General features: G+C 39.8%; 1 protein-coding gene across 1 annotated transcript in view; it reads right to left on the bottom strand.

Moving 5' to 3' along the window:
- Positions 1-16,793, bottom strand: part of grik1a (glutamate receptor, ionotropic, kainate 1a) — a 61,046-nt gene that overhangs the window by 32,633 nt on the left and 11,620 nt on the right. The window contains exons 2-3 of the mRNA XM_047160856.2: positions 11,702-11,869; positions 11,190-11,444 (exon numbers count right to left, since the gene is read on the bottom strand). Coding sequence (XP_047016812.1) covers positions 11,190-11,444; positions 11,702-11,869 — 423 coding nt within the window. The remainder of the gene's footprint in view (positions 1-11,189; positions 11,445-11,701; positions 11,870-16,793) is intronic.

Genomic DNA, 16,793 nt, shown 5'->3' with positions numbered 1-16,793 from the left:
TGTTCCTCTGTAGAATGTGGTGAGGATGGGAGGTGGGCTTTCTTCAGCCTTCGCAGAAAGTAGAGATGCTGCTGGGCCTTCTTGGCTTTGGAGCTGATGTTGAGGGACCATTTGAGGTTCTCCGTCAGGTGAACACCAAGGAATTTGATGCTCTTGACGATCCCCATGGAGGAGCCATCAATGCTCAGTGGAGAGTGGTCGCTCCATGCTCTCCTGAAGTCAACAACCATCTCTTTTGTTTTGTCCACATTCAGAGACAGGTTTATGGCTCTGCACCAGTCCGTTAGCTGCTGCACCTCCCCTCTGTATGCTGACTCATCGTTCTTGCTGATGAGACCCACCACGGTCGTGTCATCGGCGAACTTGATGATGTGACTGGAGCCATGCATTGCTGCACAGTCGTGAGTCAGCAGAGTGAACAGCAGTGGACTGAGCACACAACCCTGGTGGGTGCAAGTGCTAAGTGTGGTGGTGCTGGAGATGTTGTTCCCGATCCAGACTGATTGAGGTCTCCCAGTTATGAAGTCCAGGATCCAGTTGCAGATGGAGGTGTTTAGGCCAAGTAGGTTCAGCTTCCCAATCAAGTGCTGAGTTATGATTGTGTTGAATGCTGAACTGAAGTCTATGAACAGCATTCGAACATGAGTGTCCTTTTTGTCTAGGTGGGAGAGGGCCAGATGTAGGGTGGTGGCAATGGCGTCATCTGTTGAGCGGTTGGTGCAATATGCGAACTGCAGTGGGTCCAGTGAGTGGGGCAGCAGGGTCTTGATTTGCCTCATGACGAGCCTCTCGAAGCACTTCATGATGATGGATGTGAGTGCATGCCTGAATGCCCTTCCACATGCGCTGTGTGTTGCCGCTATCCGTGAAGTGACTGTGGATTTTCTGGGCGTGTGCGCGCTTTGCCTCTCTGATGGCCTAGGACAGTTTGGCCCTCGCTGCTCTTAGGGCTGCTTTGTCACCTGCCCTGAAGGCATAGTCTCAGGTCTTCAGTAGTGCTCGCACCTCCTCAGTCATCCTCGGTTTCTGATTGGAGCATGTGGTAATGGTCTTGGAGACGGTGACGTCATCAGTGCACTTGCTGATATAACTGGTCATTGACGCCGTGTATTCCTCCAAGTTGGAGGAGTTGCTGTCAGTTGCAGCCTCTCTGAACATGTTCCATTCAGTGTGCTCAAAACAGTCCTGAAGAGCAGAGATGGCTCCTGCTGGGCAGGTTTTCACCTGCTTGAAAACCGGTTTGGAGCGTCTGACGAGTGGTCTGTATGCTGGGATTAGCATAACAGAGATGTGGTCTGAGTAGACGAGGTGGGGGTGGGGCTCTGTCCTGTACGCACCGTGGATGTTTGTGTAAACAATATCCAGTGTGTTCGCCCTCTCGTTGCAAAGTCAACATGTTGATGAAATTTAGGGAGCACTGACTTGAGATTCACATGGTTGAAATCTCAGGCGATAATAAACAGTCCATCGGGGTGTGTGTTCTGCAGAACACAACACGACTCAAGGAGTAAAGTTCACTCTGTGTATTTACAACTTAAAGTGTCCAGAAAACAAGTTTCACCAATCCAAGAAAAAAAAAATTGTAAGTAAAAACAGTTCCTGTGCACAGTTGCAACAATCTCAACAAACAAATCAACAAACAAGAAGAACAAATAAATAAATACCATAGTCAGTCAGCAAGCTTGGGTAACTGGGTACTCACACCAATATGCCATTTATCTAATAGTCCGGCTTATAGATTGGCAACGAATGTATATATATGAGCTATAGATCGCACTCCATAAATCCAGATCACATTTTAGAAAGTGTCACTCCTGTTAAAAAATATGCATGCTGCGTCTCCACAAAATTCACCCACAACAGATAGGATATATTCCTATATTCTTTTCTTGCTGTGATTGGGATTGCAATGAATTAATACCACTGACGGAATTAAAATTTTAGCTGTGGGTAAAACAAATAAACCACAAGAAGAGGAGATCACATAGCTTTCGGTGCTATCAGAAACTGAAGGAGATTTTTGTGTCACGACTGTCCAGGACATTTCACTTCCATGCTACCAAACGACACCCTCCCCATGAAGTCTAGGGCTGCTCTACTGTCTTGCTCATTGAAAGGAGCCAAACCATGACTCCTGAAGTGTGAATGCTGCTGAAAACCAGAGACACTGCCCTCCGCACAGCAAGGGCCAATCTGTTCCGGGCTATCAGAGAGGCAAAGCACAACTATGCAGAAAGAATCCATGGTCACTTCCTAAACACCAATGACACAAGGTGTATGTTGCAAGGTATTCAGGCCATCACAGACTACAAAGCTATACCACTTGTCTGTGATGGTGACACCTCACTCCCAGGCAAAATGACTGATTTCTACACATGGTTCAAAGCACAGAACAACATACCAGAGAGCAAGACAACCCCAAATCCTATCAATCGATATTACTTTGTCTATCTGCAGTAGATGTCAGGAAGACTGTCTAGAATTAATCCACAGAACTTTGCAAGTCCTGAAAACATACCAGACTGGGTGCTCAGGTAGTGTGCTGATCAGCTTGCAGATGTCTGTAAGGACATCAACATTTCCCTGATGACCACCTGTATCCCTGTGCCAAAGAAATCATCTGTCCTTCCTGAATTACTACGGGCCCGTTGCACTCTCACCTATCATCAGAAAGTGCTTTGAGCAGCTAGTCATGAAACACATAAAAAGCAGTCTTCCCACCACACTGGACCCATTTAGTATGCCTACAATCCAAACTGCTCAACACAGGATGCCATATCTGCTATCATCCACCTTTCTCTGACCCATCTGGACAAAAAGGACAACTATGTAAGGATGCTGTTCATAGACTTCAGTTCAGCATTCATCCCACAACAACTGATAACAAAGCTGAGCCTGCTGGGTCTGACAACCCATCTCTACAACTGGATCCTGGACTTTTTGACTGGGAGATCCCAGTCCATCAGGATCTTGAACTCCACTTCCAGCATCACCACATTGAGCACTGGCGTTCCCCAAGGCTGCTTTCTCAGTCCACTGCTGTTCACACTTCTAACACATGACTGTGCTACAAAATGCTGTTCAAATCACATCATTAAGTTAACCGATGACACTACAGATGAGGGCCTTATCAGCAACATACAGAGAGGAGGCAAACCAGCTCACAGAATGGTGTAGAGACAACAGTCTATCTCTTAATGTTCATAAGACTAAAGAGATGATTATTGACTTCACGAGGACCCAAGTAGAATACTCACCACTGCAGGTCAACAGAACAACTCTGGAGAAGGTCAAAAACTCCAAGTTTCTTGGTGTGCACAGAAAAGAGGACCTCTCCTGGATTCTCAACACCACCTGCCTAGTCAAGAAGGCCCAGCAGTGCCTCTGCTTCCTGCGGAGGCTGAAGAGAGCCAAATTCCCCCCTGCAATCCTTACAACCTTCAACAGAGGGACCAGATTTAAAGCAGAGAGTATCCTGACCAGTCTACCCAGTCTTTGACTGCAAGGCCCTCCAGTGGATTGTGAGGATAGCTGAAAAGATCATCAGAGTTTCTCTACCCAACATTGACACCTCATACAACAACCACTGCATCCACAAAGCCACCAGTATTGCAGATGACCCCTCTCACCCATCCCATGGACTCTTCATCCTCCTGCCATCTGGAAGAAGGTACAGAAACATCCATGCCAGCATCAGCAGACTTCTTGTTTCTTCCTTGTGAGCATTGGGAGGCAGCAAGGTGTTGAGTAACCTGACTGCCTCCCAATGCTCCTCTGGGCTAGTCAAACACCTAACCCAGTATGACTAAATACCATTGAATACTGCACTTTACAAAGTGGCATCAGACAGTCTATGGAACAATTAACGTATTGCTGCTACATTACCAATAGATTACAGTTTACAGCCCATGTTCTGCAAAGGGCTTTTGATGCAATTCTCCATATGATAGAATTGGGGTACTCAAACCTGGACTCAGAATTGAGTCCGATTATGAACGAACTCGAACTTGTCCTGCACTCTGGTAAATTTGTACTTGAACTTGACACGGACTCTGACATTTTGGACATTTTGAGTCTGTGTCATGCGTAACATGAAAAGAAAGCTAAAAAATAAATAACAACATAAACTTAAGATAACAAGCAGGGGGCGCAGTTTGTGAGCAGGCAAGGCAGACAACTGGCCATTAGGGGACAATAAGGGGGCCCCGGGGCTGACAAACTTTACTCCACAGCAATGTCTCAAAATGTGGCAACAGCAGTGATAATGGAGAACTTGCAACGATATGACAGTTGGAAACCTGCTGAAAGGTGTCCCATGTCATTTCCGTTGACTTTTCGCTGGTAATATTTTCAGAAAACAACATCAATGAGGGAAAATGAAGAGGACTTTTCCGTCAGGAAGTGAAAAAAGGAAGAAAAAGACAAAAAACAGAACGAGGAAAAAAGAAAGGAAGACAGTGGTAAGTGGATCAGATAATGTCGATTATTTCTTTAAATATAACAGTAAATAACCAACTGCTGTTATTTAGATATGGAGGACATAGCGGCAGTATTAGCACTAGCCAAGGCCCGTAAGCAGCATTTGTAAAATCAGTGCTTAAAGCATGTTACTGAGCACTGTGGGTTTAGTTCCCTAAGAAAACAAACCACCCCCCCCCCCCCCCCCCAATTTTTTAGATATATAGTTTGTACTATGCTCATATTGTTTTTATTTTAAGTGTTTTGCAATGTTTTATCGTTCTATATATTTATATTTAAAATTTTTAATGGTCTTTTGACCTAGAGTTAATTAGTTATTTATTTAAGTTTTTATTGTTCTTTGTATTTATCGTTTGAATATTGTAATAATGTGAACATTTGAAATACACACAAAAGTTTAGATTGTGTACAGTTTTGGTTGGTGTCAGATTATTTATAACACAAGAGTGATGAACGCTGGTTGGAGGGGCCCCCTGAGCATTTTTGCCTAGGGCCCCAACAGACTTTAGAATCACCCCATGATAACAAGAATTTAATGAATGTCTCCCTGCCTGACCAGGGGCTTTCTGTGTGCACACCCTTGAAATGCGTGCACAGAAAGCCGGCTCATCGTGCGAGTACCAGATTGAGTTCAGACGGTCAAATAAATACACACACATCATGTCAAATTGCAGGTATGGCCAAGTAATCATGCAAACACTGTCGGTTATGTCTTAAGAAAATGTGAACAGTTGGGAAAAAAATCGAAGGTGTGTCAATACAGTTTATTGGATCTGTGCATTGGATCTTAAAGTGACAGCAGTCTAATATACCTGCTGATGTCTGTGTCATTAATGTTAATCAAACAACAAAAGACAAAGAGAATATCCCTCACTCACTCATTTGACGGAATAACGTCAGTAAATTTAACAGGAATCACAGTATACAGTGCATCTGGAAAGTATTCACAGTAATTCACTTTTTCCACATTTTTTTTGTTGCAGCCATATTCCAAAATGGATTAAATTAATTATTTTCCTCAAAATTCTACAAACAATACCCCATAATGACAATGTGAAAGAAGTTTGTTTGAAATCTTTGCAAATTTATTAAAAATAAAAAACAAAAAAAGCACATGTACATAAGTATTCACAGCCTTTGCCATGACACTCAAAATTGAGCTCAGGTGCATCCTGTTTCTACTGATCATCCTTGAGCTGTTTCTACAACTTGATTGGAGTCCACCTGTGGTAAATTCAGTTGACTGGACATGATTGGAAAGGCACACACCTGTCTATATAAGGGCCCACAGATAACAATGCATGTCAGAGCAAAAACCAAGCCATGAAGTCCAAGGAAATGTCTGTAGACATCCGAGACGGGATTGTATCGAGGCACAGATCTGGGGAAGGGCACAGAAACATTTGTGCAGCACTGAAGGTCCCAATGAGCACAGTGGCCTCCATCATCCATAAATGGAAGAAGTTTGGAACCACCAGGACTCTTCCTAGAGCTGGCTGCCCGGCCAAACTGAGCGATCGGGGGAGAAGGGCCTTAGTCAGGGAGGTGACCAAAAACCCGATGGTCACTCTGACAGAGCTCCAGCGTGTCTCTGTGGAGAGAGGAGAACCTTCCAGAAGAACAACCATCTCGGCAGCACTCCACCAATCAGGCCTGTATGGTAGAGTGGCCAGACGGAAGCCACTCCTCAATAAAAGGCACATGACAGCCCACCTGGAGTTTGAAAAAGGCACCCGAAGTACTCTCAGACCATGAGAAACAAAATTCTCTGGTCTGATGAAACAAAGATTGAACTATTTGGCCTTAATGGCAAGCGTCATGTCTCGAGGAAACCATACACCAGTCATCAATAGGCCAATACCATCCCTATAGTGAAGCATTGTGGTGGCAGCATCATGCTGTGGGGATGTTTTACAGCAGCAAGAACTGGGAGACTAGTCAGGATCGAGGGAAAGATGAATGCAGCAATGTACAGAGACGTCCTTGATGAAAACCTGCTCCAGAGCTCTCTGGACCTCAGACTGGGGCGAAGGTTCATCTTCCAACAGGGCAACGACCATAAGCACACAGCCAAGATAACAAAGGAGTGGCCACAGGACAACTCTGTGAATGTCCTTGAGTGGCCCAGCCTGAACCCAGACTTGCACCCGATTGAACATCTCTGGGGAGATCTGAAAATGGCTGTGCACAGATGCTCCCCATCCAACGTGATCGAGCTTGAGAGGTCTTGCACAGAAGAATGGGAGAAACTGCCCAAAAATAGATGTGCCAAGCTTGTAGCATCATACTCAAAAAGACTTGAGGCTGTAATTGGTGCAAAAGGTGCTTCAACAAAGTATTGAACAAAGGCTGTGAATACTTATGTACCTGTTTTTTATTTTTAATAAATTTGCAAAGATTTCACACAGACTTCTTTCACGTTGTCATTATGGGGTATTGTTTGTAGAATTTTGAGGAAAATAATGAATTTAATCCCTTTTGGAATAAGGCTATAACATAACAAAATGTGGAAAAAGTGAAGCGCTGTGAACACTTTACAGATGCACTGTATGTCATATAGTGAAGTCTATTTTATTTTACATTTAATTGGTTTATTCAATTTCTGTAGTATTTCTTACTTGAATACTGATAAACCTATCTGAGAAAACGTATTGTTATTGTGAAATAAGATTGTAGTCATATTGCCCACCCCTAAACATTAGCATTTGGTGATTCCAGTCTTGAATTTCATGTAAAATGTGAAATGTACTTCTTAATGTAGTAAATATCACAAACCTTGCTGATAAGTTTTTGTTGTTTTTTTCATTTTGGGAATTAAAATGAAAAAAGTTACAAGAATAGAACTGTGTTCAGAAACGAGTTTGTTGTCATAGACAGATTAAAAGCAGTAATAAAGCATGAAGCTTGTTGTTATGACATGCTCTAAATGTAACACTGTATTCTCTCTCAGCCTATATAACTGTGGGGGAGAGGCATCAAATAATTAAAATGTCAACTTGAACTGGAGGACACAATATAATGATACAATAACAAAACAGATAAATTTGCATTTTCATACACATATAATATAATAAAAGTTCTATTTATACCTTTATATCCCTTTTTTTCTTTGAAACCATTTTTTGATAGTTGAGGTGCATGAAATAAAATATCAAATGACAATAGCAAGATGTAATAATGGTATGTTTTGTTAGATTTATGTTGCCATTGGTTTGTGAAGATGAAAATATAAATTTAACAGCTCAGTGTTGAGTTTACAATTGCAATTTCAAATATTTCTGGACTCGGCCAGGCTCGACTCAGACTCGATTGATTAAAGACTTGGTCGCGACAAAGGTGGATTCGGCCCCAATACTACTATATTATTGGCAAGCACTTCCTCTGCTTTTCCCAGAGACATGGACAAAATCAAACAAATGCTCACTTTCATCAGAAGATCAGAAGACCTGGGCATTCATCAAATAATCAAGTTAGTGTAAAACAAATTCTGCTGAGCCATATCCTGATGTTACAAGGTTTGTCCAGTCTGTGCACAGCCCTGTACCCCAAGACAAACCACTGGACTCCTTGGAACCACTACCCATCCTGCAGCATCCTTGGTCTCACATAACAGTAGATTTTATCACTGCTCTCCCTGCTTCTCATAGTAACATACTGACATGTCACCTCAATTCACCTCACAGGTATGGCAAGCATTTTGAATGAATTGACCAAAACCAAGAAATTGGGAGGTTCATCAAAACACACTGCAGTAACAACCAGCATGACTGGAGCTGCTACCTACCCTGATTCACTCCTCCACTGGTTGTACCTCATTCCAGTGTGTATTTGGTTACCAAACATCAATCTTTCCATGGTCAGGAGAACCCTGAGTACCCTCTGTCAATGAATGGAAAGGAGAAGCCAGAAAACCTGGGCAGCAGCTGACCTCCAACTTCAAAGAGCCATCAATCAATAAAAAAACAAAGCAGATTGACATCGTGCCACAACTATAACCAGTAGAGATGGTCTGGCTCTCCACCCAGGATCTGAAACTAATAATGCCTTTGAGAAAGTCCCCAATTCTTTTGTCCATTTGAGATTTTAAGACAATTTAACCCTGTATCACGTAAACTGGAACTACCACCTAGCTATTAGATTGTACCCATGTTCCATGTCTCACTGCTATAACCTGTCTCTCCACCTTTTCAAAACAAGGTGACTGGAGGTGAGCCACCACTGCCGCTAGAGATCAACTGTTATATGTTATAATTGTTATAAAAACCTATTTGCCATTTTTTTTGTTTGTTTCTTTTGTTGTTTGATTTTTACTTTATCTGCTGTGTTTGCTAATAAGTCAGTGTTTACATTATTCTGCATTATATCTCAACTAGTCTTGATAAGCTTCACATGACATAAGACGTAGCTGCCAAATGGAGACAACAGGTTCAGGATCACTGAAGTTGTGGCAGTTTGGGGTGACTACTTGGCCAACAACAGCAACAGTTCAACTCTCTGAGGATCAGATGAGATCACGTATCAGATGCAGTGGCTAAATATCCTCACCCCCCCCCAACAGCAGTAGGGCTCACGAGGTAAAATTCCATCCTTACCCATGAATTCTGTACTAAATAGTGAGTGGTGAACTGTCTAGAAATTTTGAAAACCTTTTTCTGGACTTTTTAATAACATTTTTCATAACTTTCACTAGCAGGGAGCCAGTGGTGTATTAATACTTCTGCCATGAAAGGGCTCATGATCAGCTACTGAGTATACACTCTATGCATGTGTTGAAACACTGAGAGAGAAAAATGCACTCTGTGGCCCAGCTGTTACCAGAAGCTTAGCATAGCAAAGCTATGCAGCAATGTAAGTCACATCAACACTGGACTAAAGTTGAATGCTGCACCAGCTGCTGGCTAAATTACAATGATTACTGTTTAGAATGATTGTAGTTGTACACTCCTTTTAAAACATAAATGTAGCTTAGAATGCACTCAGAAACTCATCAACTGTCAAGTTAGCTCATAATGGATATCATTACTTATTAACTAAAAGTGATAACTACAGTGAAGTGAGTGAAGTGCGTTAGAGCAATATAACAGATACCTGGGTTGATTTATAACTAATCATTTTGTGAATGCCAAATTTATCTTAAATGGCATATGTGCATCAGGAAAATCAACATGCAAGCATGAACAAATTGATGTTTTTTAAACAATAGTTAGCTTGAAAAGGAAAGATCAATGCCCAAAGACAAAATCAGCACCCATTTTGTAAATGTTTATCAAAAAAAAGAGATTTGTTTAGCACTGAAAGTGTAAAGTTGCCTACTTTTCATTATACTGTGGGGTTTTTTTTTAAATGTTGTTGTCAAGTGTTTTTGCATTAAGCCAATACCAATAAGCCTTATATAGGGTTCATACACATTTTTATTTCCATGACTTTTCCATGACTTTTGAGACAAATTTTCATGACTATACATATAAACATGCAAAATAAGAATGAAAAATCAAACCAAAAGCAAAATAACTATAGTGAGGTTGTGTGTATTGAAAAATGTTTACACAGCTGTACTATAAAATCAGTCCATATGACACAAAGCTCTAGTATGGCCACTTGGAAGATAGCTTTTATAGTGCACATTTAAAGCTCATGATTGCAATGTTCTGCCATTTTATGGAATATAGCTATAATAGAGTGGAAAAGAGTTAATAAAAAGAGTTAAAAAAATATCTTCTTTATTGTTATGAAAAGTAACAGTATTTGGGTTTGGAATGACATACGGGTAAGTAAATGATAACAGAATTTTCATTTTTAGGTGAACTTACCCTTTAACTTTTTGAGCACAGACCTGGACATACCGACTACTATCAAAATACAATGGTTGCAGACACTTGGGGGTTTACTGTCCAAAAAAGAAAATTATACAAATAAAGAAAAATAGTTAAAGAACTAGATTTGCAAATAATGTTTTATTTTAATAAATGACTCTGTCCTCCACAAACTAAAAACACACACGTCAAATCCACACGTTTTACCATGTTCTAGTTTAAGTCCGAGGATGATAACTCTTCCACTTGGAGTGTTATGAATAAGTTTCTTAGATAAGTGAATTTACTGAAAGGCTACCAGGAAAACCAGGTTACCACGTTCATTCAATTCATTCTAAACTTGTAACTTTTTGTCATCCTAACAACATACATAGCAGTGTATACTCCAGAGCACATATTGCAGGGGGGATTATTGGGGAGGACATGTCCCCCTCAGTGTCAATGGTGGTTACAGCCCTGATTCAAAGTAAAAGCTGCAACTGTGCCAGACGTTATCCCATGCAGAGAACGTAATATTACATGACGTGACTTATCGTACTGTTTAAAGTATTAACAATTAAACATATATTCTATTATAAATGTGTTTCTGAAGCAAATTTCCATGACTTTTCCAAAACTTTCTGGGTTTATTTATTTTTCCAAAACCATCTCCAGGCCTGGAAATTGCTATTTTACAATTCCATGACTTTTCCAGGTTTTTCATGACCGTACGAACCTTACTTATATTTCTTTGCCAAACTATTATGACACTACATTTATGTGCCCCATCAAAGCCCCTCCTCACACTGACAATGTAAAACTGGGGGGAGGGGGGGGATGAAATCATAAAACATGAAAAGTGTGTAATACTGGTGTACAGACAATCACAAACATTGTCAAATAGTCTCTGTGACTCACCTATGCTGTCTTCATAGACCACTGTTAGAGTCTTCCACTTGTAGTAGGTCACAACGTCCAAAATGGCCCTGCTGATGGAGTTGTGCTCTGGATAGAGATTGATAAAGAAGGAGTCCTTGTTGTCCACTGGATGTTTCCAGTGGGTCTGGATGTGTGGGACCTCCAGGGCATTACAGATTGACTGAACTGCACTGACTGAGGAACTGTGAGCAGGGCCAAACACTGCAGCAACACCTAGAGCTAACTGATCACACACTGAGAGAGGACAGGCGTAAAGGAGTAACAAAAATCAATAAGGAGTTTCAAAAGAAATACAAAAAGAGAGAAGAACCAGGGAACAGAACAAAATTAAACACATAGAACGAGTACACAAATAAAGTTGCAACAGAATCAAAATGCAGAACAGAGAGAAGAAAGGAAAGACAGGTGAACTGAAAAGGTTGAATGAAAGTAAAATTATTACTCTTTGTCCAGACCACAATATAGCTATACAGCATGATCTGAATTCTGACCTCTTCGGGAGGCTTCAAAACTGTCAAAAAAGTTCACTCTCTGGATGTCGTAGGTCAATGTAGTGTTTGACATTAGTGTTCTGTTGCGGTTGATACTGGTAACAGCAAATTTGAAGGCTAACTCATCCACACTCACTGGCTCATTCTCCCGAGTTTCAAATATACCCCCTGCAAATGGAGATAAGCGGAGGGACAAAAAAGAGGAAGAAGAGAAAAAAAGAGATCAAAGAACAAACCAACACATTTGCATATGTGAACACCTATTGTCATTTTTGCCATTTAAAAAGGGAAACAATAAAACATTAATAAAAACTAGATAGATTTAAACTGTAAATATAAATGTAATGCTGTCTGAAATGCATTGTGGATATCATCAAATAAATAAGACTTTACTTAGTCAAAACTCATAGTGGTCTGAGAAGTAATAACATACTTGATGCTTCCGAAATGCAATTTAAGAACTTTAATTCTCATCCAAAGAAATTCAGAATACAGAGTAGAAGGAAGTGATTTCAGTCAGTTGGCATATTGAATTATGTCCCATACATAGAAGACAATGAACAAAATTGTTCATGTCACACTAAAATAATGTAATATCTGTAGCAGGTACTGCTGACTTTACCATATCATTTCATGAATCTCAAATTGGCAGCATGAGCATGGAAACTGTTAGAACATTTTGATTTTCAAAGTATCCGGAGATGTGTCTGTTTAAATAAAAGGCATATTAAGAAGTCACTGACAAAGCCAGGGTGTACAGTGAGGTGACAGTGAATGTGGCTGCTGTTGACAACTGTTCAAATTACCCACAGTAGTGGAGTTGGTTGAAAGTGATTAAAACACAATGTAAATATTTAATGAATTTTTAATATTACAGTGAGACTGAAACATATGCCACAAATTCATATAAACAAAGTAACATTCTGTAATGCTACAGCAATATTGCTACAGCAAAAGAGCAACTAAAAAAGGGCAGTAAGTGTCATGCTCTCTTGCCTGGACACAACACACAGACTGATCTTTCAAACTAATACCCAGTGCAGTCACTGGATAGAGACAAATGAAATTTAGCAAGTCAACACCTACATAAGATACTGTATACTTGGCTTACTGATGTATAAGGAATTTAAATTGCTCATCTTAAAATATAAAAATCAAGCATAGTATTTTTATCAATTGCTGAAACATTTGGAATGTGGTTTACACATACACTATGTGGCCAAACTTTTTGGACACCTGCTCATAATACTCATATATGCTTTTTGAACGTTCCATTTCAGATTTATTCCCCTTCTTTGCTGGTATAATAACCACCACTCTTCTGGGAAGGCATTCCACTTGATTTTGCTGTGGCTGTGGGGATTTCACCCAACTGAGCATTAGTGAGGTCTGGCACTGATGTTGGTTGATGGTGTGCAGGCCACTCGAGTTCTTCCACTCCAACTTTGGCAAATGTTTGAAAGCTTTAGATCCAGTGAAGGGAAATATTAATTTTACAGCATACAAAGACATTCTAGATGATTGTGTGCTTACAACACTGTGGCAAAAGTTTTGGGAAGACCCAGATGTTTGGGTGTGATTGTCAGGTGTCCAAAAATGTTTGGCCATATAGTGTATTAACAGATGGCATGATTGCATTGCCTTCTCACAGCTCCAGAGTCCATGGTTCAATAGGGTTATGAGCTCTGTGTAGAGTTTAGCATGTACTCCCACATGTTCTTGTGGGTTTCCTCCAGTTTTATTTCAACTCCCAAAAAACATTGTGATAGGTGGTCTGGCTACACTAAATTGCCCTGAGGTGTGAATGAGCGTTCAAATGTGTGTGTGTGTGTGTGTGTGTGTGTGTGTGTGTGTGTGTGTGTGTGTGTGTGCGTGTGCATAGTGCCCTGAGATGGACTGGCATCCCACCTGAGCTCAGGATTGAATTGGGAACCCTGGAGCTGTGAGGCAGAAACACTACCCACTGTGTGGCCCCAAACAAATAATTGCTATATAAATATGTTTGTGCAATACAAATATCTTGTGACAGGTAAACGGAGGTCTTCCAGTTGGAAATGAAAGGCTTGTCATCAGTGTTTGGGTGTCAATTAAAAGTAAAACAGATTTTTTGTGCATTTCTGTTGCCAAGTGTCTTAAAAATGATCTAATGAGAAAAGAGTGAGTTGTAAATGAGCTGATGTGACAAAACTTCTACAATATGGCTGATTTGACAACTACAATATGGCTAAAAAAAACTTTTACTTTTTTTGTGAGAAAGAAGTTTATGTAAGTTATGCATTTGTCAAATAAAACAACCATGTAGTGAATATTACTTGACAGTTCAGCTGATTTTGTTTTTCATACAACAGTGGCCTCAAGCTAATGGATAATTCACACGCAGTTTATTACATTGTGCAAAGGTGACATCTAGTCACTAGGGAAAATCATCACAATCAGGTAATTATAAAAGAATTGCAACAGGATTACTTTCAGGTGTTTTTTTTTTTTTTATATATATATCATTATCATTATTTTAAAGCATGAGCACATCATAGCTTACAGAAACAGCATTTACTATTGAATATGGATATTGGTATTGTAAAAGAAAAGCAGCCTTACAACTTTTATCTATACTTGTGTTGAAAAAAAATTGTAGTAGACAATTAACATATTCGCACAGCATTTGATTATTGGTTTGTTTATAAATAGCAGAGACAGAACAAGAACTCAGTTTGGTAATCACAACAAGACTCTTCACGGACCAAATTGTGACGTTTTTCTTTGCCCCAGAGTGGCTAAATTTCATATGATGCTTACTGAATTGTTTTGATTGGTATATTCCATTGGTCTCCATGGATACCAGAGAATTTATAGAGTATACTGCCCACACAAACTTGGCTCTGCCTAAGTGTTTAGCAGTTCGAGGAAGAGATACGCAGATTTGGTTTCAAATAGAGAGAATTTGAATGTGCATGCTGATATAGCCACTTTAATATGAACACCAATACACCTGCTCATTCATGCCATTTATAAAACCATACAGATACAGGTCAAGACCTTCCGTTAATGTTCACTTGAAACATCAGAATGGGGATAGTGACCATGGCATGTTTTTTTATTTTGTGTGAGATGGGCTGGTCTGAGTATTTCAGAAACTGCTGATATCCAGGGATCTTCGTACACAATAAAAAAATCCAATGTGCAGCAGTTGTGTGTATGGAAGTGCCTTGTTGATGAAAGAGGTCAGATAAGAATGGCCAAACTGGTTTGAGCTGACAGGAATACTACGATAACTCAAATAACCACTCTTTACAACCATGGTGAGCAGAAAAGCATCTCAGAACACGGCACACCTTGAGGTAGATGATCTACAACACATCAGGTTCCACTCCTGACAGCCAAGATCAGGAATCTAAATCTATAGTGGGTATAGGATCATTGAAACTGGACAGTTGAAGATTGGATAAACGTGAACTGTTTTTTTAAAAAACTTCAACTGTCCAGTTTCGATGAGCCTGTTCCTTTTATAGCCAATGAATACTGATTAAAACATTGAGAGTAGTGCTGTAATTCAACTGATATGTTTATATTAATGTGTCAATACAAAATTTAATCATTTCTATAGCAACAGATCATTCAGAGGGACTTTTATGACGTACGCTAAGTCCAACAAATAGCGGATTTAAAAATTGTTATTTTAACAAAGATAAACATACATACTGTGAAAAAGTATTTGTTCTGATTTATTCTGTTTTTGTGTCATACTAAATTGTTTCAAAAATTAAAACCAAATCTAAAATAAAACAAAGGCAACCTGAGAAACCACATAATACAGTTTTTAAATTATAATGTTATTTATTGAAGCAAAAAAGTTGTCCAATACCAACTGGGCCTGCGTGAAAATGTATTTGCCCCCATAGTTACTAATTCCCCAAATCTACAAAACTTGAAAGAAAGAAGTTGAAAGAAATTCCAGAAATGATGAGGAAGAAGGTGATTGAAATACATCAGTCTGGGAAGGGTTACAAAGCTATTCCAAAGGCTCTTTGAAGAACATTAAGGCTCATCTGAATTTTGCCAAAACACACCTTGATGATCCTCAAACCTTTTGGGGGAATGTTGATGATTCAAAATGATTCAAAAGTGGAACTGTTTGGAAGACAGGGGTCCCATTATATCTGGTGTAAACCAAACAAGGAATTCCACAAAAAGATACATCATAACTACAGTCACCATATGGTGGTGGAAGTGTGATGGTGTGGGGATGCTTTGCTGCTTCAGGGCCTGGGCAACTTACAATAATTGAGGGAAACATGAATTCTGCTCTCTACCAGAAAATCCTAACAGAGAATGCCTGATCTTCAGTCTATAAGTTTAAACTCAAGAGCAACTGGAATATGCAGCAAGACAATGATATAAAGCACCGGAGTAAATCCTAGTCCTAGATGTAAGTGAAAGACTCATCTCCAGTTATCGGAAGTGTTTGGTTGCAGTGGGAATCCACTGACTCTGTTTTCATTCTATTGGCAACAGAGGGGATATGAGGTACAGAGGCGAACCTAGATTATGTGGGAGCCCCAGGCAAAATTTCAGGATTTATGTTGCTATTATGTCTGAATGTTATCCAGAGATATTGTTGTGACCCTTTACTTCCGTGGAGGAACAGCAGTTGTTTGGAAGACTTTATTTCTTTATTGAAACAATTGTAATAACATAGAAAAACGAATAAAGAAAGGGGATATCCTATAACTGCTGAACACGGTCTCAAAACTGTACATGTTGAAAATATAAATATATAAACAAACATTTAAACATCTTTAAGGCAACAAAATGTCCATATTCAGCTAATGTTAACTAACATATAAATCAAAGTATTGATGTCCACAATGGCCACTTTAGTATCGTGTTTCCAGCTTGAGCATGAAGCTACCCTTGTGTTTTTTTCACTCATGAGGGAAGCATAAACTCAGCCACTGAAAATACAAAACCACAGTTTTTATGTATTGTGCACTTTATTTAAAATCATAATCTACATTGTGTCACCTGTACTGTATCTGCATAACTCATATCACATTTCTAGCTGTTTAACAGTTTCGTGAAACTGTTTAACAGT

This window comes from Ictalurus punctatus, chromosome 16 (genome assembly GCF_001660625.3).
Source record: "Ictalurus punctatus breed USDA103 chromosome 16, Coco_2.0, whole genome shotgun sequence".
Lineage (NCBI taxonomy): Eukaryota > Metazoa > Chordata > Actinopteri > Siluriformes > Ictaluridae > Ictalurus > Ictalurus punctatus.
The sequence above is the reverse complement of the archived record's forward strand: the minus strand, read 5'-3'. Positions and strand labels throughout refer to the sequence as shown.